This window comes from Triticum aestivum, chromosome 6B, assembly GCF_018294505.1.
Source record: "Triticum aestivum cultivar Chinese Spring chromosome 6B, IWGSC CS RefSeq v2.1, whole genome shotgun sequence".
In the NCBI taxonomy this organism is placed as follows: Eukaryota; Viridiplantae; Streptophyta; class Magnoliopsida; order Poales; family Poaceae; genus Triticum; species Triticum aestivum.
The window spans coordinates 521,433,565-521,459,593 of NC_057810.1; the positions used below are offsets into that span (position 1 = coordinate 521,433,565).

Sequence of the window (26,029 nt, forward strand, 5' to 3'; positions counted from 1 at the left end):
TAAGACAACCGTATGAGGATGGAATATGTAAGAAAAACATGACGGCACGACATATTCACAGCTACGATGTGCAAACTAAGCAGAAGGATTTTCAAGAAAATAGAAGTAATGCAAGCTAGACACCATATGAAAGATGCAACCAATATTACTCTGCCAAGTTAAAAGTGTCTTGTCATAAGTGGCAATTCGAAAAATTAGAAGCAGTACAATGTAGAAATCAATGCAAGATGCAACCACTATCAAACTGCCATGTTAAAAGTGTCCAATCATGAGTTACTAATGCGGGATACACAACAACAGTACTTTGATGTAAGAACATGGTATGATAGATAGACGCAGTGTATTCTAGACACTGAAAGCCATGTCATATGCACATGTATAACGTATAAACTCAGCAGGTGCAATTTAATCAAAATAGAAGAAATACAGGCTAGACAACATATGCAACATGAAACCAATTATCACACTGTCAACTTAGATCAAGCACCTGCGATGGTGGAGTGCGGGAGATGAACTCATCATGTAGACTTGGGACTTCAACTTCATTAGCAGTAGCAGTGGAAAATCTAGAGAGTCTCTGTTTGCGTCGGTGCGGAGTACCACCAACATCCCCTAACTTACTCTTTTCCTTCCTATTTTCTGATATTGCCTTATGAAGTCAAAACCACAAGAAGATGAATAAAATTAGCTATGCATAACTGGTTGATGCATGAAACAGACGAACACTACTTTGATGTAAGGCAAGCGCAGGAGGATGGAATATATACAAAAAAAAATAGTGTTTCATATTCACACGTACGATAGGAGGATGGAATATGTATGAAAAAACAGTAAGCAGAAGGCATTTCAACAAAATTAGAAGAAATGAAAGCTAGGCGCCATATGAACATGCAACCAATATCACTCTATCAGGTAAAAAGTGTCTTGTCGTAAGTGCCATTTCAAGAAATTAGAAGCAGTACAAGCTAGAAGACAATGCAAGATGCAACCTACATCACAGTCCCAAGTTAAATGTGTCTAGAAATAGGAACACGTGTCATATTCACAGGCATTATGTGTAAAGTAAGCAGATGCAGAAGCAATACAAGCTAGACATCATACGCAACATGCAACCACATATAATAGTGTCAAGTTAGAGCAAGCACCTGTGATGGTGGAGTAGGGGAGATGTGCTCATCATCTACATAGCTACGTTGACTGTCCAGCCTTGTGTTGTCTTGCGAATCTTGTTGGGAAGATGGCGGAGTAGAATCTGTAGAGACCCCCTGTTTGAGTTGCTCCGAAGGACCACCATCATCCATTGCCAGACTAATTTCCTTCAGCTGTAATGATTTTGCATTGTGAAGTCAAACCGATAAGAAAAAGGAATAAAATTTGCTCTTCAGAACTCATTCATGCATGATACTGACGAACACTACTCGGATGAAAGGCAAACACATGATGCGAGGATGGAATATGTATGAAAAACAGGATGGTGTGACATATTCACACCTATGATGTGGTAACTAAGCAGAAGGCATTTCAACAAATTAGAAGCTCTGCAAGCTAGACACCATATGAAAGATGCAACCAATATCACTCTGCCAAGTTCAAACTGTATGGCGTTTCAACAAATTAGAAGCAGTATATGCTAGAAATCATATGCAAGACACAACCAATATCACAGTGGCGACTTAAAGGTGCCTTATCATAAGTGACTGATGCGGGATATGCAAGAATAGTAGTCTGATGTAGAAACAGGAACACATGTCATATTCACAGGCATTATGTGTAAAGTAAGCAGATGCAATTCAACAAAGTTAGAAGCAATACAAGCTAGACATCATACGCAACATGGAACCACATATAATAGTGCCAAGTTAGAGCAAGCACCTGTGATGGTGGAGTAGGGGAGATGTGCTCATCATCTACACAACTACGTTGACTGTCTAGCCTTGCGTTGTCTTGCGAATCTTGTTGGGAGGATGGCGGAGTAGAATCTGTAGAGAACCTCCGTTTCAGTTGCTCGGAAGGACCACCATCATCCAATGCCTTGCCAATTTCCTTCAGCTTTATTGATTTTGCATTGTGAGGTCATACCGACAAGAAAAAGGAATATCATTCGCTCTTCAGAACTCATTCATGCATGATACTGACGAACACTACTCTGATGAAAGGCAAAGTCATGATACGAGGATGGAATATGTAAGAAAAAATGGACGGCTTGACATATTCACACCTATGATGTGGTAACTAAGCAGAAGGCACTTCAACAAATTAGAAACACTGCAAGACACCATATGGAAGGTGCAATCAATATCACTCTGCCAAGTTAAAACTGTCTCGTCATAGGTGGCGTTCATCAAACTAGAAGCAATACATGCTAGAAATCATATTCAAGACGCAAACCAATATCACACTGCCAACTTAAAGGTGTCCCATCATAAGTGACTGATGCAGGATACACAAGAAGAGTAGTTTCATGTAAGAACATGGTGTGATAGACAGATATAGTATGTACCAAAAACAGGAAAGCGTGTCATATTCACATGTATCATGTGTAAGCTAAGCAGATGCAGTTTACACTAATTAGGAGCAATACGAGCTAGACACCATATGCAACATGCAACCAGATATCACACTGCCAAGTTAGAGCAAGCACCTTGGATGGTGGAGTAGGGGAGCGGAGACTTGGACCATGTAATGCACTATCAGTACAAGGAGAATCGGTACAGATGCTCCATTTACGTTGCTGCAGAGGACCACCATCATCGCCTTCCTTACTCTTTTCCTTCCTCTTTCTTGATTTTGCCTTGTCAAGTCAAACCCACAAGAAAAAGGAATAAAATTTGCTCTTCAGAACTTATTGATGCATGATACTGACGAACACTACTTTCATGTAAGGCAGCCGCATGATAGGAGGATGGAATATGTATGAAAAACAGGACGGCGTGACATATTGACATGTATGATGTATAAAGTGTAAACTAAGCACAAGGTGCTTGAACTTGTTAGAATCGATGCAAGCTAGAAACCATATGAAAGATGAAACCAATATCACTCTGCCAAATTAAAAGGGTGCCCTAACAAATGTATTTGACCAAATTAGAAGCAATACATGGCAACAGGCTAGAAATAATATGCAATATGCAACGAATAAAGGTGACTCATCGTAAGTAATTGATGCAGGATACAGAAGAGAGGTAGTTTCATGTAAGAACAAGGTTAACACATAGATGTAGTGTGTACCAAAAATAGGAAGGCATGTCATATTCACAGGTATAGTGTGTAAACTAAGCAGATGCAATTTACCCTAATTAGAAGCATTACAAGCTAGACACCGTATGCAACATGCAACCACATATCACACTGCGAAGTTGGAGCAAGCACCTGTGATGGTGGTGTAGGGGAAGTGTTGTCTTCAGGTACAGAGCAACGTTCAATATCTTCATTTAGGCTTGCTGTTTCTTGAGAATCATGTGGAGAGGATGAAATTGCATTCTTTATAAGAGTATTGCGTCTCATATTAACCCACGCGCGTGACTGTCTCATCATAAGCGATAGACGCAGGATACACAAGAACAGTAGTTTGATGTAAGAACATGGTGTGATAGGCAGATGTAGTATGTACCAAAAACAGGAAGGCGTGTCATATTCACATGTATAATGTGTAAGCTAAGGAGATGCAATTTAACAAATTAGGAGCATTGATGAGGGATACACAAGAGAAGTAGTTTGATGTAAGAACATGGTTAATAGAAAGACGTAGTATGTACCAAAAACAGGAAGGCATGTCATATTCACAGGTATAATGTGTTAACTAAGCAGATGCAATTTACCCTAATTAGAAGCATTACAAGGTAGACACCATATGCAACATGCAACCACATATCACACTGCCAAGTAAGAGCAAGCACCTGCGATGGTGGTGTGGGGGAATTGCGGTGATCAACTAGAGAGCTACGTTGACTATCTTCATTTAGCCTTGCTGTTTCTTGAGAATCATGTGGGGAGGATGACACTGCACTCTTTAAACGAGTAGGGCGTCTCACAGTAACCCACCCGGGTGACTGTCTCATCATAAGTGATTGACGAGGGATACAAAAGAGCATTAGTTTGATGTACGAACATGGTTAATAGACATATGTAGTATGTATCAAAAACAGGAAGGCATGTCATTATCAAAGGTATAATGTGTAAAGTAAGCAGATGCAATTTAACCAAATTGGAAGCAATACAAGCTAGACACCATATGCAACATGCAACCACATTTGACAGCGCGAAGTTAAAGCAAGCACCTGGGATGGTTGTGTGTGGCAATTGAGATCATCAACTGCAGAGCTACTTTTACTGTCTCCAACTGCTGACACTGCACCCATTAGAGCGTTGAAACGCTTACTGCTTATCTTCGAATTACACTGGAGCGACTTCTGTCTTTTCTTTTCTGCATTCATCAACACTGCGTCAGAGTCTGAAATACCCATGCATAAAAAAACAATAGTGTGAGTATGGGTGAAGTGTGTGCACAAATAGTACAGTGTAAAGGTAGCAGATAGCAGGTCGGTAAGAAATAAATGACGGGAGACATATGATAGCTCTACAACATGCATGGCACACTCAATTACTACAGGATTCTATGAAAATAACAGTCGACTGAAAGCAAATAGGTCAGTCCATTTTTTCTGCACCGTCCGATGTACAAAGAACGGGGAGATCGCCTTCATCTACCTCCAGCCAGTCAGTGTTGACGATCTTCCTCGAAACGCCAGCGACCACCGGCCCAGTATTCCTCCCCTGCCTGCGCCCTCCCCTCGACCTCACCGCACCTCCGTGCTTGGCACCGCCCCCCGGCCATCCATTCAAGCCCCGCCGACCTCCAGATCGGGCGCAAGCAGCTCCTGCGCCCCACACCCCTATGATAGACACCGATGCACCGCTTCCCCAGGGAATAGGCGGACTAGGTGCTCCGCGCGCCTAAGCGGGTGCTGCTTCTTTTAATTGCGGTTCGACTGACCCTAAATTGAAATCCAGGCGGGCTACTGACCTCTAGCAAAGGTGAAATAGTAAAAGGGAGGAAACCTTGTGCATTTAGTATCACGAAGAAGATGCAGTAAGAAGCGCTCAACTAGTTTCTTTCGTGGGATGAATACGGTGTGAGCGGAGACGTAAGATTTGCACGAATAAGGGAAGAGGAGTACCTCTTTCTGCTGGCAGTGTTGTGTCCTCCTTCTGTTTTTCCGACGATCTTGTTGTTCGCCGGAAACCAGAAGTTGTGGAGGACGGTGCAGCCTTGGACGAACCCATAGCCAAGTTGTTGAGTGTGGTGCGGTGGCCGTCTGTCACCGGCGGGGAAGCAGATCCGAGGCGGCGAACGACAGCGTAGCGGGAACAGCTCCAGTGCGGTGGACGGTTGCGACAGTGCAGCCACAGCAGTGAGGCGCAGGACGGCGTGGTCGGAGTGGTTCTGGTACGGCGCACGTCGGCGTCGGTGTCGTGGAGGCAGCTCTGCCTCGGCTTCAGCTGCTAAGTCCTTGAGGGCGTTGCGGTTGCGGTTGCGTTGGACGACGACGTCGGGGTACCGGCTCCGGCGTGATGGAGGAGGGCGGCGGTGGATTGGACGCTATGGGGTGGAGGACGGAGGAGGTTGGGGTTTCGTGGCTGGTAGAGAGGGCATTTTCGCGCCCACGGAGTATGAATGGGGAAACGGAGGGAGGCAGGGAACTAAGGGGGAACAATGTTTCGGTTTGAGACGCGCTTGTTTGAAATTTGGGGAAAGTTACAAACTTTGCCCCCATCTAAAATTTCAGACATATTGCGGGTTGGGGGTAGGACAGTCATGTCAGGTGTCCCAAATGTGGGCGGGATAGATTTCGGCCGAGCGCATGGGTGTTTAGGCGCCCACGGCGTATGAATGCTTCTTGGAGGCGGTTGAGACTGGCATCTTGGTGAAGTTACAAACCTACCCCGGTTTAGACCTTTGGACATCGGGCCGATAGGCTACACGGGCCAGAGTCAAGACATTAATTTCCTACCACCAAAACATTAGTCTCGCGCGGTTCGTTCAATATTTGGGAGCAGAAGCATTAACGTTTTTGGTTCTCTTGAATTGAACTTTCAAGATTTGTCAAACTTCACAAATCTTTACTCTTGAAAATCCTAAAGCTACGATTATTTTGGAATGGAGGGGGTACATTTTAATATACATTGTACACGAGTATATATTAAAAAATATGCAACTTACCTCAGTTCATGCATGGTTCCAAGTATAATCTCCTTGGTTGCAAAAAAAAGTTAGATATGCGTATGAATATATATACCATGTTCAGACTCACAACAAAGATTGATGCCCCCTTTTACATCTGATTTACAAATGCCATTATCTCGGGTTCAAATAGATGAATGCACTTCCGATGAATTCGAATCTTTGAAACCCCCTTTATGCTGAATTCGACATGTATTTTATTTCGTAGCTAGCAATTTGGAATGTATCCATGCACGTGACAAATGTATAAAGTGCTTCACAATAACAACATGGAGTGCACTAATTAATGTTTATATATGAATTGCAAAAGCATCCATTGCATGTATTTCAAACCGCTCTCACTCTATGGATCGATAATATGAAATAAACACATGCACATGCTAGAATTCAATAGAGTATGGGTGTCTAATAGACCGATTTTCGTCGATACGCAATTTTGCAAAATTCATGATCTCATCCAAAAATAATAATGCCATTTATATTTTAATTTAATGCGTAGAACCGCCTTTTACACGTAGATATCTCTCTATCTAACGCATAAGTGCACACACTTTATATGCATCGACATTTCTCTTTCACACATGCTCACAATCTCTCTCAGGGTGTCGGGGTGTCTCACGCACATGCTCTCTGTTTCTCTATCTCTCTTTCTGACTACTATGTACCACTCTTTTCACTAATCTCAGTTGGAAAACACTATTTCTCTCACATGCATATATACACATGCACAGTCTCTACTAGCCCTCTATACGCACATATATGTGCCTACGTGTCTCCCGCACGCACATTATCTTTAGGCCTCTCTCGCACACATTGCCCCCCCCCCCCGACACACCTCTCTAATAGTAGTTGGCAGATATGATTTCATCATATCATTCGGTAGGATATCCCTGGCTGTTATGCTGGATGGTAATACGAGGCAAAGTTTTACCCTCATTCGGATCGGACCCTTGCAGTTGAAGAAAGAGCCTACTCCTGGTACTGTATATTAGTGTTAGGGGTGTGTACAAATTACACGTGAATACCAGGCATTGTGCGTGTGTGTATACTATCGACGAACTAGCCCCAAGCTTGTATAACATACTAAGGGCCTAGGGTTACAAATCATATATAGTCGGCTTATCACCAGTGGGGATAGAGTCCTCCGCGACTCTGGTAGCTTCGTGTTGTACACCGAGTCCTCCACATGGGTCTCCGTATAACACGTCTCGGTCCAACCTATATGTGGCGCAGGATGGAACCGACCCATGAGTCTTCATGTTGACCCACCACAACTAGAAATGATGTGCCCACCACACCACACACACAATCGGCCACTAAGTAAATAAGCATATACAATAGTACAACTGTATCTAGCTCACGACACGTCTCCATATTTCGTTGATGACACTGACGGACTTTGCATTTGATGCGTGCTCCGTATTTTGTTGACGACACTTACGGTCATTGTATTTGAAGCGAAAGCACGATATGGTCACTGGACTTCAGAATAAGCTCATCATGGTCACCACATACATTTTGTCATGCTAACCAACATGTGGTTGGATGGTTAGAGGACAGTGGTTTCTCGAGCCCACCAAGGTTAAAGTCCCGGTGCTCGCATTTATCTTGTGTTAATTTCAGTATTTTCCAGCGATGTACGTTTAGTGGGAGGAGACGTTCCACTCGACTACGAGGCACCTATGGTGACTTCGTAATTAAAATCTCAAGATCATATATGCTGGCCCACTCTCTCGAAGGTGCGGCGGCGGACCGGCGGTGGGGAGTGGTTTCGGGGAGGGCGGGCCGGCCGCGGGCGGCAGGGGCGGGCAGTTCGGCCGGTGGTGGCTGGCGGCTCGGGGGGGTGAAGTTTGATGATAAACGGGAGGCCCTTGATTTCGTATCCAACGGCTGGAAAATCTAATGACCAGAGATGAAAAAGTCAGTCGACTGACATGTAGCCTCACCCCGCACGTACACATGCACGCACGCAAGACACGCACGCATGTAGGCGTGCAACACTGACACATACACATAACATACACACACACGCATGCTGGCATGCAACACTGACACGTACACATGCACTCACGAACACACGCACGTACGCACCCATGCATGCAACACTGAAACGCACCCTTGCACGTATGCACCCATGCATGCAACACTGAAACGCACGCTTGCACGTACGCAACACTCGCACGCCTGCATGCACACAGCACACGACGCAAGACACACGCTTAACTACATGAAAAAGATGACGTCACACTCAATGAACAATCATCGGTTTATGAAATGCCCGCTTCTGACCGCCCTGGCCCACCAAAGGTTCCTTTGCTGTGCGCTGCCTGCATTGGGTCACTGACATGCAGGCCATGCACCCAAAGAGCCCACACGTCAGTGGAAGAACGGCGCGGTATCCTAGGTCAGAGTCGAGGGCGCCACTCGCGGCACGCCCAGCAGAACACGCCTCCGTGCCGCATTCAAACGCCTCCATGAAACCCGCCCGTGTGGAAGCCGAGAAACCCACTCTGGACACATGTCCGTTCATGACCGGGCCGGCATTAAATGCAACACCGGCCGAGCTCCTCCCATCCACCATCTATTTAATCTCCTATTTAAATGAGGCCAAACGCCGACCAAGAATCGCACACCTCCGCCGCTCCCTTATCTCCTCCACCATTTTGTCCACTCTTACAATGGCTTACGAAGAGTAGTTATTCCGCATCCAAGCCGGCTGGGTAGCCCACCGGATACGAGCTATGCAGCTCACTGATCCACCTCCCTCCCCTCGCGCAACGGAGCCAGTTGCCGCCCCAAGCCGGCGCCCGGTTCAGCAACTCGCCGCTCTAGGCCAGCTCAACAAGGAGCAGCGCACGAGCGTCGTTGCTGCCGTCCACGCCGCCGCCTTGTACCGCATCTCCCATTTCTGTGGTCGAGACTCCCATGCCGGTGGCCACGCCATGCAAGTAGCGACAGAAGTCGGGTGCACGGAGAGCGATGAGTCGGTGGTCAGCGCCTCCGCGTCCGCCGCCATCATCGAGGAGAAGTAGAACACGGGAGGCCACCACCGCTTGGGTCCCATGAAGGCCACCGCGGAGGCGACGCCGGCGTACACAGCAGGTGTCTTGCCGGATCCTTTTGTTGCGAGGACCTTCGTCGACCCCGCATGGGCTCCATGGAAGAAGTCAATGTTATGATGAACTCGAGCCGGTGCCGGCCATGGCGAAGTAGTGGCCGGTGATGAACTCGAACCGGTGCCGGCCACCATCATCTTCGGCACCAGCCAATGATATCAATTGGGCAGTGGGGAAGCGAGCCGTCCTTTGCGCTGAAGCATATACCTCCGGGGCTCCCGGCAGTCCGGTGATTGTGCTGTCGGACATGAGGAACGCAAATCGATCGGCGGGCTACCATTTAGGCCATGTATTATATACCTGTGCTGTCCAGAACTAGCACCGTGTAGTTCATTTGAATGTAATGAAATCCGTCATGTTTGTGTGAAAATCCGGTATTTTATATGATTTCCGTCGTTGTTTACATGAAATACTCCGATGGTTGCGTGAATGAGTATCAGTTTGTCTACATGTTTGCGTGAATTTTGTCCGGTTGGTTGAGTTGCTGTCATAATGTGTGCGGCTACGGTTGGATGGCATAATTTGCGGGTCGCCGGTCGGTCTGCGGGCGGCTCGGGCGGCGTTGTGGGACAAAAAAACATAGCTCGTGCGAGCTCGTCTCCAACGTGCGCGCTGGAGGATGCATGCCAGCATGAGCACCCAAGCCGTTCCTCGTTCATCGGTGGCAAAGACACCGGTGGACAAAAGGGTCGCCAATATTTTGGCTACCCCGGGGAAGATCCAAACAGCCCCTCCCAACAGATTCAAATCCCTCGTTCACCGTGGAATTTTGCCATGTGTAGTTTTCATGGACTAGCAAGATGCTCGTGCATTGCACGGAACATCAAGATGCATTTTTGTACAAACTCCCGCATGCATGCAAGGGATAATTAATGTCCTCCTTTGCTAGTACCACGAGGCAAACACCATTAATATTGCATCGATTAGTGTTAGTGGCCTTGTATATCTGCAAATTGTAATTTTGGTAGTGGCCCCTTGTATATAAAAATGGAGGGAGAAATATGAGAGATAAGGTGAGGAGGAGTGGGGCGTGGTGCCGTGGTGGTGACTGGTGGTCGGACTGGGCAGAGGCATGGGGATGGACGACACATTATGTCTAGGTTTGTATCTCTCTCACACACACCCACGTAGCTGGGGACGTGCACGAAGAGAAGAGGTGCACGCACGGCACACGTACTCCCGTCTCTTTCCCAACACACCCGCGCAGGTACACGGTGGAGCTCATTTCTGTACGAAAAAGGCAGCCCACGTGGTAATTTGGCACGTGTACTGGTTGTCCACTTGGTGGAGGGAGGATCGTCTACCATGGGTGAACAAACAAATTGCGACTTGATGCGTTATGTTAAATTAAAAAAAGAGGCAAACCATGTGGGGCCTACCTTAGAGGCAAGGCTCTATACACTAGAGTACTTTTGATGTGTCCCGTCAACTCGTAGAACGAGGAGAAACTTCCTTAGTACGCCGTCTCTCCCGCCCACGGGCGCGGTGGCTCACAGGATGAGGTGAAGCTGGAGTACTACTGTACGCCTTTACGCCCGCTCCCTCGCCCACGCGCGCGGTGGCTCGCAGCACGAGGAGAAAATTTTACTACTCCCTCCGTTTACTCCTCGTCCCTACTACGTACTTTGGTTGGTACTCCCTCTATTTACTTATAAAAGCCCACTATAAAAAAATACATTTTGCATCTATACAAGGCCACAAATAGTAATCGAGACAAAAGTTACTACTCGCTCCTTTCCAGTTTATGGCTCAATTTCAAAATCTCTCCAACCAAGATAGACGGTGAGTGGTCGAATTAATTTCGTAGTTTGCACAGTACGCTCGTTTTTCTCAAGAAGTTATGTTTACCAAGGCATTAATTAGAACGAATGCATGAATGACCACTAAATTTCCATGAACTTGTACATGCATTGGTTAGTTTCCTCTTGACACTGCTTGCGTCGGGTGATCTAACGCACCTTGAAATCCAACATGTAATGGTACTACTACTAGTATAGTACTATAATTGAGACTTATCAAACGGAAAAACGAATGTTTATTAGATGAGCCCTATAAACCCTAGTGGGTACGTACTCCGTAAAAACAGATTTTTCCAAAACTAAGTCGCTCCCTTTCATGAATTCTGTAGTATACTCCTCGGTCGACGCTCCCTTTCATGAATTCTGTACTTCCTGTCGCCGACATGTGGGACAAATAGCAACCGGGTCGACGTGCCAAGCACCAAATAATAGTGCAGAACAGCAGGGGGGACGCACCCCACTCGTACCGGCCCAGTGTTAGTAATGAGCAATGAGACGTAAAATCACAATGCTGCACCTTCCCATACGGACGAAGCAACCATTATTTCACACTTCGGTTCGACATCATCTCAAACCACGTACTAGTATTGCTTCTGCCTCAAGAGGGACACGCGCATCGCCTTGGTACATCATGACACGTGGGACCGCATGACAGGCCATGCTCCCCCGCCGATTGCTGGGTAAAATCACCTCATTTTTACTATACTTCCTCTGGATCGGTTTACTACATGGCATGCACATTGTTCTAGGTTGAGAATTTAACTGGCTATATATATATATATGTGTGTGTGTGTGTGTGTGTGTGTATGTGTGTGATGAACAGTATGCTAGCCTTTTAAAAAAATTATACTTTTGTACAGTAGTACTCCACTATTGATGGATTGCGCCATGGAGCAAAAATTGAAATTTTTAAAAAAGGTGGTACATATAGAGAGCGCTCGTCGCCAAATTATGCATATAGTACTATTAAAAAAGCTAGTACATGCTTAATTGGGGTGCTAAATTCTATTAAAGAAATACTAGTAGTAGTATGTATATACTAAAGAGATAAAGTAACGAGAAGAAACATAACATAGTTCTGCTAGGGGCTCAGCACAACACACCCCTCAAATTAAACTAAGCACACCTGAAATTAAACTATGCAACTAATCCGGTAGACACTGCATTAGAAGTTTAGAACCGCCATGAGCAACAGACACTACCACCTTACTCGGAGTCCTCGTCCACGTCCTCGACTTCGTCCTTGCCCCTCTTCCTCTTGGCCGATACTTCTTTGCTTGAACCGCCAACTTGGCTGTTGCTCTTCATCCAACCCTTGTAGATATTGAAACAAAGGTAGCCACCATTGCAGCGTAGTGGATGTGGTCTATATCTTGCACATTCCGCTGCCATGCATGACGATGAAACGTGTAATGAGGTTTCTCCAGTTTGCGGTACGAAGGATGAACCATGGCTCCTGCCAGGGTCAGCATTGAGGGCTGACAAGAGGGCACCAGCCGATTCTTCTGGAGGTCGAAGGGGTTGCCTACAACGAGGCCTATCCGACGCAGGACTTCTTTGTTGTTCTTAAAGTCTACATTAACGAATTTAACTATTTTGTCCTCGAGGAAGTTCTTAAAATCCTGGCACTCAACATCGGCATGGCATATGTGGTAGACCAAGCAAACATTATGTACGCAAACCTGGATCACGGCAGGCTTCTTCCTCTCTTCGTCCTTTAGATCTTTCTCTCATCCAACGACTGTGGTGTACTCAACATCTAGCCAGTGACCCACTCATCATGTGAGTTTTCGAACATGCGTCTGAAGCGAGAAAGGCATCCTTTCACTGTCGCGGAAGTTCGGGTGTAGATGACGTCGAACTCATCACCGGTGATGGTTCTAACCTTGTACTCACCGCGATTTGAGACGCCATGGATTTGGGAGGAGGGTTAGGATTAGTGGAACTGCCATAATGTGAATGGACGGGACAACTAGGAGCGAACCGCCGTAGTATTAAAGGATGTGCGGGAAAGAGTAGGAGCGAACTGCCAGCGTGCAAACGGCAGGGTAGTGGCTTTCCATTCTCCCATGATACGGGCTTCCGGGAGCCCTTGGATCTGAGATCGAACGGTTGCATGGCGTGATTCTAGACCTATGGGTGAATATCCTATCCTGGAGGGTTATTCTTAAAATTTTCAGCAACTTAGCATGCGACCGTTTGATCTTAGACCCAAGGGCTGCCAGCAGCCCGTATCATGGTCGCGCCTACCACGACCGTCGCGTCGCTCGCGTGGTCGTGCCCTTGGAGATTTAACACGGTGCGTTAGGCTATCTAATGTTGGCATGTCATACATAGTCATCACTTAGTCACTCATACTACAACAAGGTTGGCTATAAGTGTATTTTTTTACTCCTCTCTATCTCTTTCTTCGTACTCCCTCCGTCCCATAATATAAGAACGTTTTTGACACTAGCTAGTATAGTGTCAAAAACATTCTTATATAATGGGACACAGGGAGTACTAGTATTTATTGCATTTGCCAAGGAGTGACCTCTTCCAATGAAATAGTGTTGCTAAGTTTGCTTCATTTAATTAGCTATAGACTCAAAATTGTCTTTTCACCTTGGTACACGCGCTTAGCACCGTTTCTTCCTTGGGTCACCAAACCAGTCTCTCTCTTCTTGATTAACTTGCCACATCAGACTTTATGCCTATGTGGCAAGCTTAAGCACCTGTAGGAGCAAGTAAGTACAATAGTGCGCTTTGCCGCTTTACATGGCATTTTTGCATATGTGGAGGAAAGAGAGGCAAGGAAAAAGTGGAGAAGTGGGAGAGGCACCTGTATGGAGGTGGTCAGGAATCAGGAGACTCACGCCGGTCATAGCGCCATAGTTAAAATGATAATGGCAAGTCAAATCACGGGGCCCCACCTGTCCAGCAGTAACTCACTGTCAAATCACACAGCCCTACGTTTGCAGCAGCCTACTCCCTCGTCTTCTCGCGTCTCTGTCGAACCGACTAGGGGAACTGCCCCACATACCGCGCAGGAAAAGCCCCGCCCTCGACTTTTAAATACAACTACTCCCTCCGTCGGATGCGTTTGGTTGAAGGTATCATATGAATGGATTGGGACCATTCATTTTTTTGGGATTGAACCATTCAATTCATGTGGCTGATTTTTTTTCAAGAGTACGCCTAGGCGTACCTTAGCTTTATAGAAGGCATGTTTGGCTGAATATAAGAGATGAGCTAATTATTTAAGACGGGATCACCAGTCATTCTCACATAGTCATGCATGCAAAGGGTGGCTATTTGATTCGACCGATTTGGTTGGGTGGAATGGTTCAGCATCTTCAAGGCATATTCTCTTTTTTTGACTCGAACCATTCATGTGCTTTATAACCAAACATGTATATTTTCTGAACGATCCCAACCCATTCATGACCACCCTTGCAACCAAACGCACGTCATCTTACGAAAACCAAATAATCCCACAATACTAAGGCGCGGTGCATTAACTTCTACCTCGTTTCTTGTTTCTTCACATATCAACCAATAAGAATCCAATGATATACTTTTTGTGACATAGTAACTCATATTTAGTTAGTCAAATGGATGACCTAGAACTACGTGCAGGCCCTATAAACTGAGAGGCCTACAAATAAAAAACCGAGACGGAGAGGGTAGTTCAGCACGTATCTTTTTAGATCAATATAGTCGGGATTCACCAAGGAGCAAAACCAAGTAGTAGGCTGCTCCTGTCGTGTTGGCGTAGCAACTCAAGAAGGGTCAGTCCGCACACGAAATAGCGAGACACTTAGCAGGACCTCTTTGGCAGACATGTGGCTCATCCACCGTCTTGTTCCATGTTGACGTATAATGTGTTGCCTAGTCTCTTCCATCAGATCGGTCTTTTGGTTGCATTGGCTAGAGCATGCACTTCTACATTCCACGTGTGATGCACCAAATTACAGTTCGGAGCAGCGGTTGGAATTGGAGGCACCTCAGTCGTAGCGCCGCAGTAGTAGAAAATGAGCGATGAGGGGTCAAATCACAAAGCCCCACCTTTCCTGCATTAAGCTGGACGGACGAAGCAACCATCATTTCACTCTAGCGTGCAAGAGCATAAAGAAAAGAGAAAACAATGATGCGTGCGGCAGCTACCTAGGGCACCCTAGGGTAAGGGTCTCCACTACAGATCCTTTTCTTTTGAAAGCGCCTCCACTATAAATTGGCTTCTCCCTCGTCCTCTTGAAGAAAACCGATGATGAGTGCGGCAGTAGGGTTTGTAGGAGTACTACGGCGTGCGGGGCCATGTCGTAGTAAACGGGTTCGAGTCGACGCCTTAAATATGTGTGGGCCGCTTGGTTTTATGGGAACGAGGCAACATTTTGGGTTCGGGGACCAGTGGAGATATAGCACGTACAAAAAATTGTGGACGTAGGTTCGACCGAAAGGCAATGATGCATGGGCCCTGCATTTTGATATACCCGGGGCCGCGTGAAATTTGCTACTCTACTCAAAACTAGTAAGGTACACATGTATTGAACGCATGATATTTCGAAACCAAATTATGAATAAATACACACTATAGCATGTAAAGCTTTGAGTCATATATGCATGATGTAGATGTTCGTTTAGTTCTTATACTTCATCTCATTCAAAATCAATTAGTTTTATAAAAATGTTAAGATTCATGGGGTTGTGCATTGTAAATCATAAAGTAAAAACAAATAATGGCAATTCATTTAGAAAAAAATAATCAATTATGATACAGAAGATTCTAGAACAAAGGAGAAGTGCTTGTGTTTTGAGGTTTGTGCATTATGCTTAAGTTCAACCATGGAGTCTTCTAAATTGTACATGTGGCAGATCTGGTGGAATGTTGATGATATCCAACGGCCAGTAGTGCTCGGATTTGCCCATCTCTGCATTGTCGGGTTAGCTTCATCCAGCGACCATCTTTCAAAGTTATTGGCACACTATATAGTTCTTGTGCCATAGTTGCATGTTTTGGAAAAAAAACTACTAGTGGGTTGTACTATCTATTTAGGAATAGAAGATGCATACGTGGAAGTTGTAGGGAAAGGGATGACATGGAGCATCTCAATTCCTATGAGTAGGGATTGGAAAAGAGATGTCATTTGGTTCACATCATAGGAACTTTTCTATTGAATCTAGAGATGACATGTATCTAAATTCTTATGAGGAGGGATTAGTAAAGAGATGTAATTTGGTTCATATCATAGGAACTTTTCTATTGAATATATGCTAATGTTTATTTTCCTTTGAAATTAAGGGAGTATAGGAATCCATTCGTATGAACCAAGTGGCTCTAAAGCTATAGAAATGATATCATGTTTATTTCCTTTGAAATGTAGAGTATATGAATCTATTCCTATGAACCAATTGGCTCTAAAGGAAAAAAATCCTATAAAAATCATATCATATAGAGTTCCTATGATATTCCTCGACACTAAAGGATGGTTGAAATTGCCGCAGGTGATACGATGGTCTTTCTTTGTAGACTCCTCACCCATCTTTATAGTTACCTATCAAAGATGAATGAAATGATATATATACATGGTATTCTACATGTGCAATTTGGTACACGAAAACTCAGTAAAAGTTTGCGAGGTTCTAATTTTCAATAAAGCTATATGCACTGCATTTCGGAAAGGAGGGAGCATACGACAGTTGCTAACACTCACGTGGAAGATTTGTGTGTAGGAGGAGTGGTTGTTCTGTTAAATGACATGGCAAAATTGACACTATCGGATGCCGATCTAACGGTTCTTACGGTGTTCGTCAGGAAAAGGCTTGTGGCAAACGTTTGTCGGATAATGATTTACGGACACATGCATTGCATTGATACGTGCCCCCCCTCTCTCACGCACACGCACCCTCACGAGTCACAACTCTCCCGAGTCCTCTCACAGACTCGCACGTCGCACCCATCCTCTATCTGCAGGTAGACGTCACGCACATATGTGCTCTTCACACCCTACCCAAAGAACTTCTAAAAAACAAAAGACGACGCGTGTCATGGAATTGTCACGTCAGATGTCCTTGTGAAAGGACTTAGTTGTGGAACCATCGCAACTAGGAAGCTTGAAGGGGTTAATCGGGACAAGGGAAACGAGAGGTTTATACTAGTTCGGCCCTTACGGTGAAGGTAAGGCCTACGTTTAGTTGGGTTGGTATTGATGTTTCGATGACCAGGGAGCGAGATATGCTATTCCCGGCTCTCGATGAGTTGTTTTCTTTTCCTAAGCCACCAGCAGGTCGTCCCCTTATATACACGGGTTGACGCCCTATGGCTTACAGAGTCCCGGCCGGCTCATAAACAGTGTCCGGCTCGGTGACTAGTTAAATCTACCTTATGATACAAGTCATACTACTGTGGTGTGATGACGGCAAAAATGGCGGGCGTGAGACACGCGTCCACGTCATTGATACAGAGTGAAATTTAAATGCATAAAATAAAATAGAGTCAACATTGCAGGTACATTATTTCCAGAACTCTTACATTTACATAAAAATTCTGTTAATTACATCTCCGAAGAAAAAACCCCTGATTAAGAATTCCAACATATCTATTACATAGGATTGCATCACATTCCTATTACAACAAACTACAAGAGAAATCCTCCTCGCGGTCAACGACGAACTCCTTCTTGGTGAGCTTGAAGTTTGGTTCCATGCAAGTACTCCTCTATGATTTTATGTGTCATGTTTGGGAATATATTTTCCTAACATGCAACAATTTGCGTGTGTTCAACCTTATTTATATGCGAAATGCAGGTTGATTTTGGCAAGGCATAGTTTTATCCTACATTTGGCACATAGGATATGGGTATGTATTTTCCTTTAGGATTTTTGTATGACCTCTTTGGTTTTGGTGGCATATATATATGTGACATGCCAATTTTAATAAGTTTTGCATCATCACATTACTACTATCACCGCGCGACACTGATGTGGTGCCCGTGTGTAGCGTAACGGATTGAAGCTTTCGGACACAATCTTGATGCTTTTTTTATCGTGCAGGTGATATGTGCCATATTTTGTTGACTCTGAGTCCGGACAGTATCAAGCCTGACCCCAGTGAAATTTGCTTATGATATTTTTGTTTGTTTAAAGCCTATGTGGGCTATATGAAATATACCTTATCATGTATTTTGCATGAATTTTGCATGCATATGTGGATGTGGAGTGAACCTATTTTTATTAAGTTCTGCTTTACCCGTATTATTACTAACACCGCGTAGCACTAATATAATGCCCGCGTGCAGCGTAACCAAGTAAAGGTTTGTGGAGCAATTATGGTGTTGCATGATCATATGACATATATAATTTTTTGTTTATGTTTGTACCTTACATGGTATTAGCACTAACTCCACATAGCGTCATTTCATTGGCGCTCGTGTGTAGCATAACCCACGCAAAGTAAGTTTTTTGATATCCATTTGTGATGATGCTAATAGTTTAGGCTTAGCATTGGAGCATTTCATGACATATTTTTTTTGACTTTGGACCAAATATGTGGCCTGAATACTTTGTTTAATTTTCTCTTACTTGTATTACTACTAACACCGTGTAGCATTACGATAATGCCCACGTGTAGCGCAACCAAGTAAGATTGTTTTTTTTATGATGCGACATGTTCTATCATTCATCTTGCATGACTTTGGTTTCTAGGTGTGTATCATGAACACATTTTTTTGAATTGAGTCTTGCCCTGCTCGTATTACTACTAACACCGCGTGACATTAAGATAATACCCGCGTGCAGCGTAACCAAGTGAGGGAATATATTTTTATGCTCTTGTTTGTATTGCAACTAGCGTGACACATAATGCTCGTAGCGCAACCAAACAAGAGATTATCATGAATTTAGTTTAGTGCGTTCATAATTTCATTCCAACTTAGTCATATCAATTTTTTTATGATGACCAAATTAAGGCATTTTTTATATGAGGTTTTCGCACCAGTGACACTCTCTTGATTTGTATCCATGTATAGAGACCAAACCAAGGAACGAGGCGTTCATCTTGGCTTGTATCGCTAAAGGGACCGAACCAAGACGGAGATCAATGAGACAAAGTGCACGCAACATTTAAAGGAACCGTGCTTACAAGAACCATGCATGCTCCTTGACTCGTACCGCGATGGCCGAGCCGAAGGCGAAAGTTTAGGATAGATATAACATGCTCCTTGGTTTGTACCGCGATGGCCGAACCAAGGACAAAAATTTGGGATGAATGCAACATACTCTTTAGTCTGTACCAAAATGGCCAAACCAAAGACAAAATTTTAAGATATATTAAACCATGCACCTTAGTCTGTACCACAATGGCCAGACTAAAGGGAAGAATTTTGGAAAGATAAAACGTGCCACTTGATTCGTACCGGCGTGGCCGAACCGAGGGCTGTAGTTTTAGAAGAGGAGGAAGAAGAAAGCTCCCTGACCTGTACTGCAACGGCCAAACCAGGGGTTAAAAGAGAGCCATGAGTCTCACCTTTCAAACCTCCTACACGCAGGACGCCTGCCTCCTTCTGTGCTACTGTATGTGTGTATGATTTTTAGCAGAGGAGAGGAACGCACTGAGAGCCGACCCTAGAGCAGTGCATCTGCCTGGTATTTATAGGGGAGGGCGTGGAGCACTGGCCTTTGGAGGCTGCCGCACACGCCAAGGACTCAACCTGCACGTCGTGCAGAACGTGGGAGTAGGAGCGTGGCTTACTGGTAGAACGTGGGCAGGAAATGAAGTGCTTCAGACATGGTCTCCCTGAGTTGTTGATTGATGGGACGTCGGCTGGAGCGCACATGGCCTTGGCCCACTTAGTTTAATCAATTTGCTTAATTAAACACTACCTAAGGTGGGCTCTGCTACAAGACAACGTTTGGGCTTCTTAATCGGAGCAACTTTTGCGTATGCATGGTGACTGTGTTGATTTGCTCAAAAATAATAATAATTATTGGCTGTGAGGGTCACGCCACATACCTTCATGCATGTACGCTGCATAGCCTGCATGCATTAGCACATAACGCATGCTCGTGCTAGCTAAAGATCTAATTGATGCTAAATTTCCTTTAGTCACCAATTATATTGTCTATGCATTCTGTTAATATGCCGTGATATTTTGATGGCCAACGCCGACGGCGCGGCGCCCGTGGGTGTTGTTCCTCCTTCCCGCAGGGTCGTCATGGTACTCTCCGGCCTTGTCCGTCTTCGAGGTTTGTCTTTGGGTGAAAGCCTTTTGCGCTGTTGTAGCAGGGTCAGCTGATGGCGTCGTTCCCGGGTCGCTTTTCCCTTGTGGTCGTCATCTTGAAGACTAGTTCCCTTCCGCGCTTTCCCTAGGGTGGACATGCAGAGTTGGTCACAGGTAATCCTCCTGATCCCAACGGTCCAGTGCATCAATGGATGCGCCTATGTTTGTTTCTCGCTACGACAGAGAAGTCGGAGCTGTGCGCGGCGGGGCCCCCGCGACAACGATGATTCCATGAGGGCGGTTTCAGCGGACGATGCCCTCCGGAGATTGCGATGGACTAGGTCTTTTTGTGAGGCTTGCAACTTTCTCTTGCAATGTACATCAACAAAGTTGGAGCTGCCAGTCGTCGATGTCTTGGTTGATTGAGTTGTTCATTGATTTCTTTAAATTAATTCTTTTCATTATCGAATGTTTTATTTTTGCTGTTTTGAATTTACATTTTATACATTTATTTATCTCGGTCAAAATCCATGTCAACAGATGCCCCTCGAGGTTTGGGTTCGAAGTAAGATTTTTTTTTACTCAGGCCCAGAGCTCGAAACTATACATATTTTGTTTAAAGCACTTCTGGTGATTATAATGGGTTGATGACTTTTTAGACAATCCTGTGCCAGCTACATACAGTTTTTTAACCATGCATTGCCATTATGGAGGCTAAAAATCAGGCCACGTCCGGCTAACAAACTCCATCCGGATAACAAACTGCGTCCGCTATCCCCTCAACTCTCTTTAAACAGCAAGTCTCCTTTTCTTTTCTTAAATCAAGACAGAAGACGACGGAGACGAAGGTCTACTTCCGTCCGGCCGGCCGCAATCCTTTTGATAGGTTAGCAAATTATATACGACTTTGCTAGTGCCTATATTGATTCATTGACTGATTAGTCTGCTATTTTCTCAGTCCCAGATTGCTTTCAATCCCTCACAAGATCCACCTCCGTGTTGGCAAGTGTTGACTCCTCCAATTGGGTATGCCTCTTTCCTTGTCCTGTCATTACCAAGAAATGATCTATCTTTTAGCATCTTGGATGTTGCTTTTAATCTTTATTCCATCTCCTCATCACGTAGGTGCAGGGAGACGGGGACACTAGGATACGGTCTGGATCGAATCTTCCTTGGGTAGTCTGCTTTCCCAAATTATCTGATTACACCTTATCGTTGTGGCATCTCTCTCATCATTAGAAGTGCCAGGGATATAATGCCCTGAATGCATAATTTTTTTTTGTCATGGTGTATATAGCCCTGGTCTCTGGATGTGTTTGATCTGTATTTATTCATCCAAATATTGTGATCCCACGGTCGGCGTTCCGGGAATCCCCTATCCAGGCTTGGTCCGTCGTTCGACTTGGGGATTTTTATTTTTTTATTTTTTTGTATGAATGAGTAGATTGCTCACTGTTGCCGCTCTGGAAGCCTATATACGGGCTTAGTCCGTCGTTCAACCATGAGAAGCCTTTTTTTATATGATATATGCATGAATTTAATGACTTGATCACTGTCGGCGTTCCGGGAAGTCTCTATATGGGCTTGGTCCATCGTTCGAATGTGATTTTTTTTGTATATGTATGAATCGATGCCTTGATCACTGTCGGCGTTCCGGCAAGCCTCTATATGGGCTTGCCGTCGTTCGACGGTGATTTTTTTTGTATATGTATGAATTTAAAGACTTGATCACTATCGGCGTTCCGGCAAGCCTATATATGGGTTTGGTCCGTCGTTTGACAGTGATTTTTTTATGATATATGCATAAATTTAATGAGTTGATCACTGTCGGCGTTTCGGCAAGCCTATATATGGGTTTGGTCCGTCGTTCGACAGTGATTTTTTATATGATATATGCATGAATTTAATGACTTGATCACTGTCGGCGTTCCGGCAAGCCTATATATGGGCTTGGTCCGCCGTTCGACAGTGATGCTACTGCTCTTGGGCATGAGGAATATTTTCAATCATGCGTACATGTGTTGTATTTCTCATATTCCCCTTTTTTTCTATGCATCAAATTCAAATATTGAAATATTTTTCTTTTATTGTAGATACCATCTCTCGTTGCAGACTGTGTATCTTGGGATCATCATTTCCACCTTGGTATAATATTCAATCTTGCACTTTTATATACTATTTTTAACTTTCTGTAATTTCATATATATACCGACATGCATATTTTCTTTGGATATAGATGGAGGAAGCCACGGCACCATCTTTGTCTAGATCATGTAGAATGCCTTTATCACAGTTGGCCAAAAAACACCTATTTGAACCTGATACTAGTGAGATAGCCAATCCAGTGATTACGAAGTTAGGCGTACCACACGGCCATCTTGAGCTTGGACCACATGGATGGACGGCAGGGCCATCTTTCTCAGCTCGTTGTTATCAACCTCCCTCACCGGGGCCTAGACTTGATGAAGCTTCAACCCTTGGTACACATATGATATCCAAAGGTTTAGGCTGGGAGAATCATGAGGTTGAGTATGCCCCAATGCCTCTTGGATATATTGAATGGGGTATTGATGTCTTGAAGAAATATCATACCCACCTGAAGGGGAGTGAAGAAGGTGTGGACTACGTCTATGGAGCCATTTATTGCTCTTTAGGCGACTATTCTGTCTCCCCTCCTCTTTTAAGGTCTTTATTGGAGAAATGGGACCCCAACACCAACACGTTTTTGTTCTCGTGTGGCGAGCGTACGGTCACACTTCTTGATATGCATCAGATTGCAGGGTTGCCCCTTGATGGTGAACCTTATGAAGAATATGTTCCCCTAGCTGATGAGTTGGATCCTTCTACTCTTTTGTACCCCAACTTCCTGCCTCGGCTCCTAGAAATTTGGACCAAGCTTGCTGTGGGTGGCAAAGTAGGTTTCAAGGAATGGTGTGACTTCTTTCACAATAGTGGAGTAGACTCCTTTGCTGCCAAGAGCTTAGAAGACCAGCGTGTGTATACTGCGGCTTTTCTTGCCATATGGCTTTGCCGCTACGTCGTTGTTGGTGGTGGGCCATATATTCGCCCTGGGGTATTAGTGATGGCGGCATGGATCTCCCTAGGACGACGCATATCTTTGGGCCCACCTGCTCTTTGCTCCCTCTATTACTCACTTCGGCGAATTTGTACTCATCCGATTGGCCCTTCATTCATACATAGAATCTGGCCGGTCCACTACCTTGCTGGATGGATGGGCGTGTACCTCAAGAAACCCTATGGAAACAGAGCAAAAACACCAAATTTCCCGAGCCCCAAAATCTTGGCAGTACAGCCTAACATGGTGAAAACCATGTTTAAGACGCCACGTCTTTTTACTCCCAAAGAGGCACATGCTTTCCTCAATGACTATAAGAATATTGCTTGGAACCCCCATTCTCTCACTATGGAAGGTGTGTTCAAACCCAAGAGCGCTTTCTTAATTTCTATTCGTCGAGGCATGCTGCCGTGGAGGTGTGGTACTATCACCGCCGACGTGTGTATAGCTGAACCATATCACCCAGATCGAGTGGCATGACAGTTTCGTCTTGACCAAGTTGTACCCTTTTCTCCTCTAGCGAGCCTGTATACTCAAGACAGAAATTGGAATTGCCTATGCTTTTTGGTCACACCTATTATCCTTGGCCCCTGAAGAATTCCACTATTTTCCTGATGATGATCGAGTTGGGAACACCTCTGTAGCATGGGCTAATTGGTGGAAAAAATTTCTAAAGCCTTTTGCCGACATTCTGGGCCATCTTTGCAATGGCAACATGACTGGGAAGACCCCTCATGATGTAAGGACAAAAAATAATCATGCACTACAGCACAACATCAGGCCTCGCCCATTGTCTGATAAAGATTTTATGGTGGTGAGGAGAGTATCTATTGAGCACCATGACCAACATGTTCAGTCCCTTGAGAAGGCAGAGACACCTATTACATATCAATGGAGACTGGTCCTCTATAATTATTTAAATGATGTTGTTTCTGCTCAAACGGTGAAGTCTAAAGAGGTGAGCTAAAGCACATGTGTGTCCATTTTTCATTATGTCTCACGTACTATTTGGTACTAATTTGAGAATATTTTTTTGCAGCTACGGCGGGGTAATGTACTGAAACAGAATGCCATAGCTGGGTCCTCCTCCGCTCATCCGCTATCACCGGATAATGATATCTCAGACACTGCCCCATCCGATAGCGGAAAGAGACGCAGACAATCTACACCGCCTCATGTGGAACAAGAAGAAAGGCTGCCCTTGAAGCGCAAACTTGATTTCGGCCAAGAATCCAATTTTTCTGAACCAATAACATTGGATGGTCCGTCGTTAGATGTTGAACTCAGTAACTTTGTTAGTGATGAAGATTTTGGTCACGTTCTCACGGGAGAAAAGGACCATGGCCTTGGTGACCTCTTCGATTTATCCGTCGAGGATTATACCATTGGCGAGTGTGGCGCAAGTCGTCCACCTTCCAGCCCGAGTGTGACTGAAGTTGTGCCTCATACCCCTAATGCTCTTGGTTTCTTGTCAACTTTACCTGGTAGTTTATTTATTTATATGTCTATTTAACTGGTCGTGTTTATGGACCATCATTATCATCAGTTCTCATAACTCTTCTCTCTTTTTTTTAGGTTGCGAACAAGAAATTCGCCACTCACAAGACCCTAAGGTGATGGTAATATCGGGAAAAGACGCACAGATGGACTGCAGTTTCGTCAAGGACACGTTTATGGAGGCTACAGATTTTGTGGTAAAACGAGCCCTCGAAGGACTGAACGACTCTACCCTCGGTGATCCCAAGCGATGCATCATGCTTGAGAGCGTTTCTCAGACGCTGCCCACGCAAGTACCTGAGGTAGCTAAGGTGCAGGCCATGTTGGTCGGGCTTATTGACCTTTCCAAGAAGTTGGAGGTTGGCCAGACTAAGTTCACGGAGGAATCCGAGCGAGATGAGCATGTTGTTGCTGAAGTAGGACTTAACATTAAGTCTGGCCATGAGGTTTCCAAGGTCATAATTGAGGACTTATCTGCCGTAGAAAAGAAGTGCACTGAAATGGAGGCACGTGAAGAAGAGTTGAAGGCCCAGCTTGAAGAGGTTACTGCTACTTTGCACAGGCTTAAGTTGGGAATGGAACAATGCCGACAAGCACATGATGCCCATCAATCTGAACAGGAGAAGTTGGTGAAGAGTGTACAGGATACCAATGCTGTCAAACGTGCAAGGCTTGCTGAATTTAAACAAAAGACAGCAGATTTAAAGACTGAAGCAAGTCAGTTGTTGAACAGCCTGCAGAACTGGTGAGCTCCTTGAGAAGGCGTAGACTTTGTTTAGTTCTCTTTTATTTGGCCATTTCAGTTCATCATTTCCCTTTGAATCATTTTACGTTCAGTGCTCAGTTTCACTTCAAATGTAGCAATACTTTGTTTATTCAGGTGGGAACTCCACATTTTATGCATGATGTGCTAGTACGCCAGCTTTGACGTTGAAACATCCTTATTTATTTACACTATCGTTGTGTATGGCCTGCAGCCTTATTTATTTTATTCTATTTGTTTATTATATAAATGCATGTACGTACCATTTTTTGTACGCCAGTTTGAGCTTATGAAGTCTGGAGCCTGCTTGATGTTTATTTTTATTACCCTCTTTTTTACG

At 44.7% G+C, this 26,029-nt stretch overlaps 1 protein-coding gene across 1 annotated transcript; it reads left to right on the forward strand.

Annotated features, from left to right (window-relative positions):
• The first annotated feature begins 21,078 nt into the window (after positions 1-21,078).
• Positions 21,079-25,781, forward strand: LOC123134347 (uncharacterized). Its single transcript, XM_044553615.1, has 5 exons — positions 21,079-21,239; positions 21,312-21,379; positions 21,479-21,529; positions 22,447-22,498; positions 25,005-25,781. The coding sequence occupies exon 5, from the start codon at positions 25,046-25,048 to the stop codon at positions 25,673-25,675; it is 630 nt and encodes a 209-aa protein (XP_044409550.1). The 5' UTR covers positions 21,079-21,239; positions 21,312-21,379; positions 21,479-21,529; positions 22,447-22,498; positions 25,005-25,045; the 3' UTR covers positions 25,676-25,781.
• The last annotated feature ends 248 nt before the right edge of the window (positions 25,782-26,029 follow it).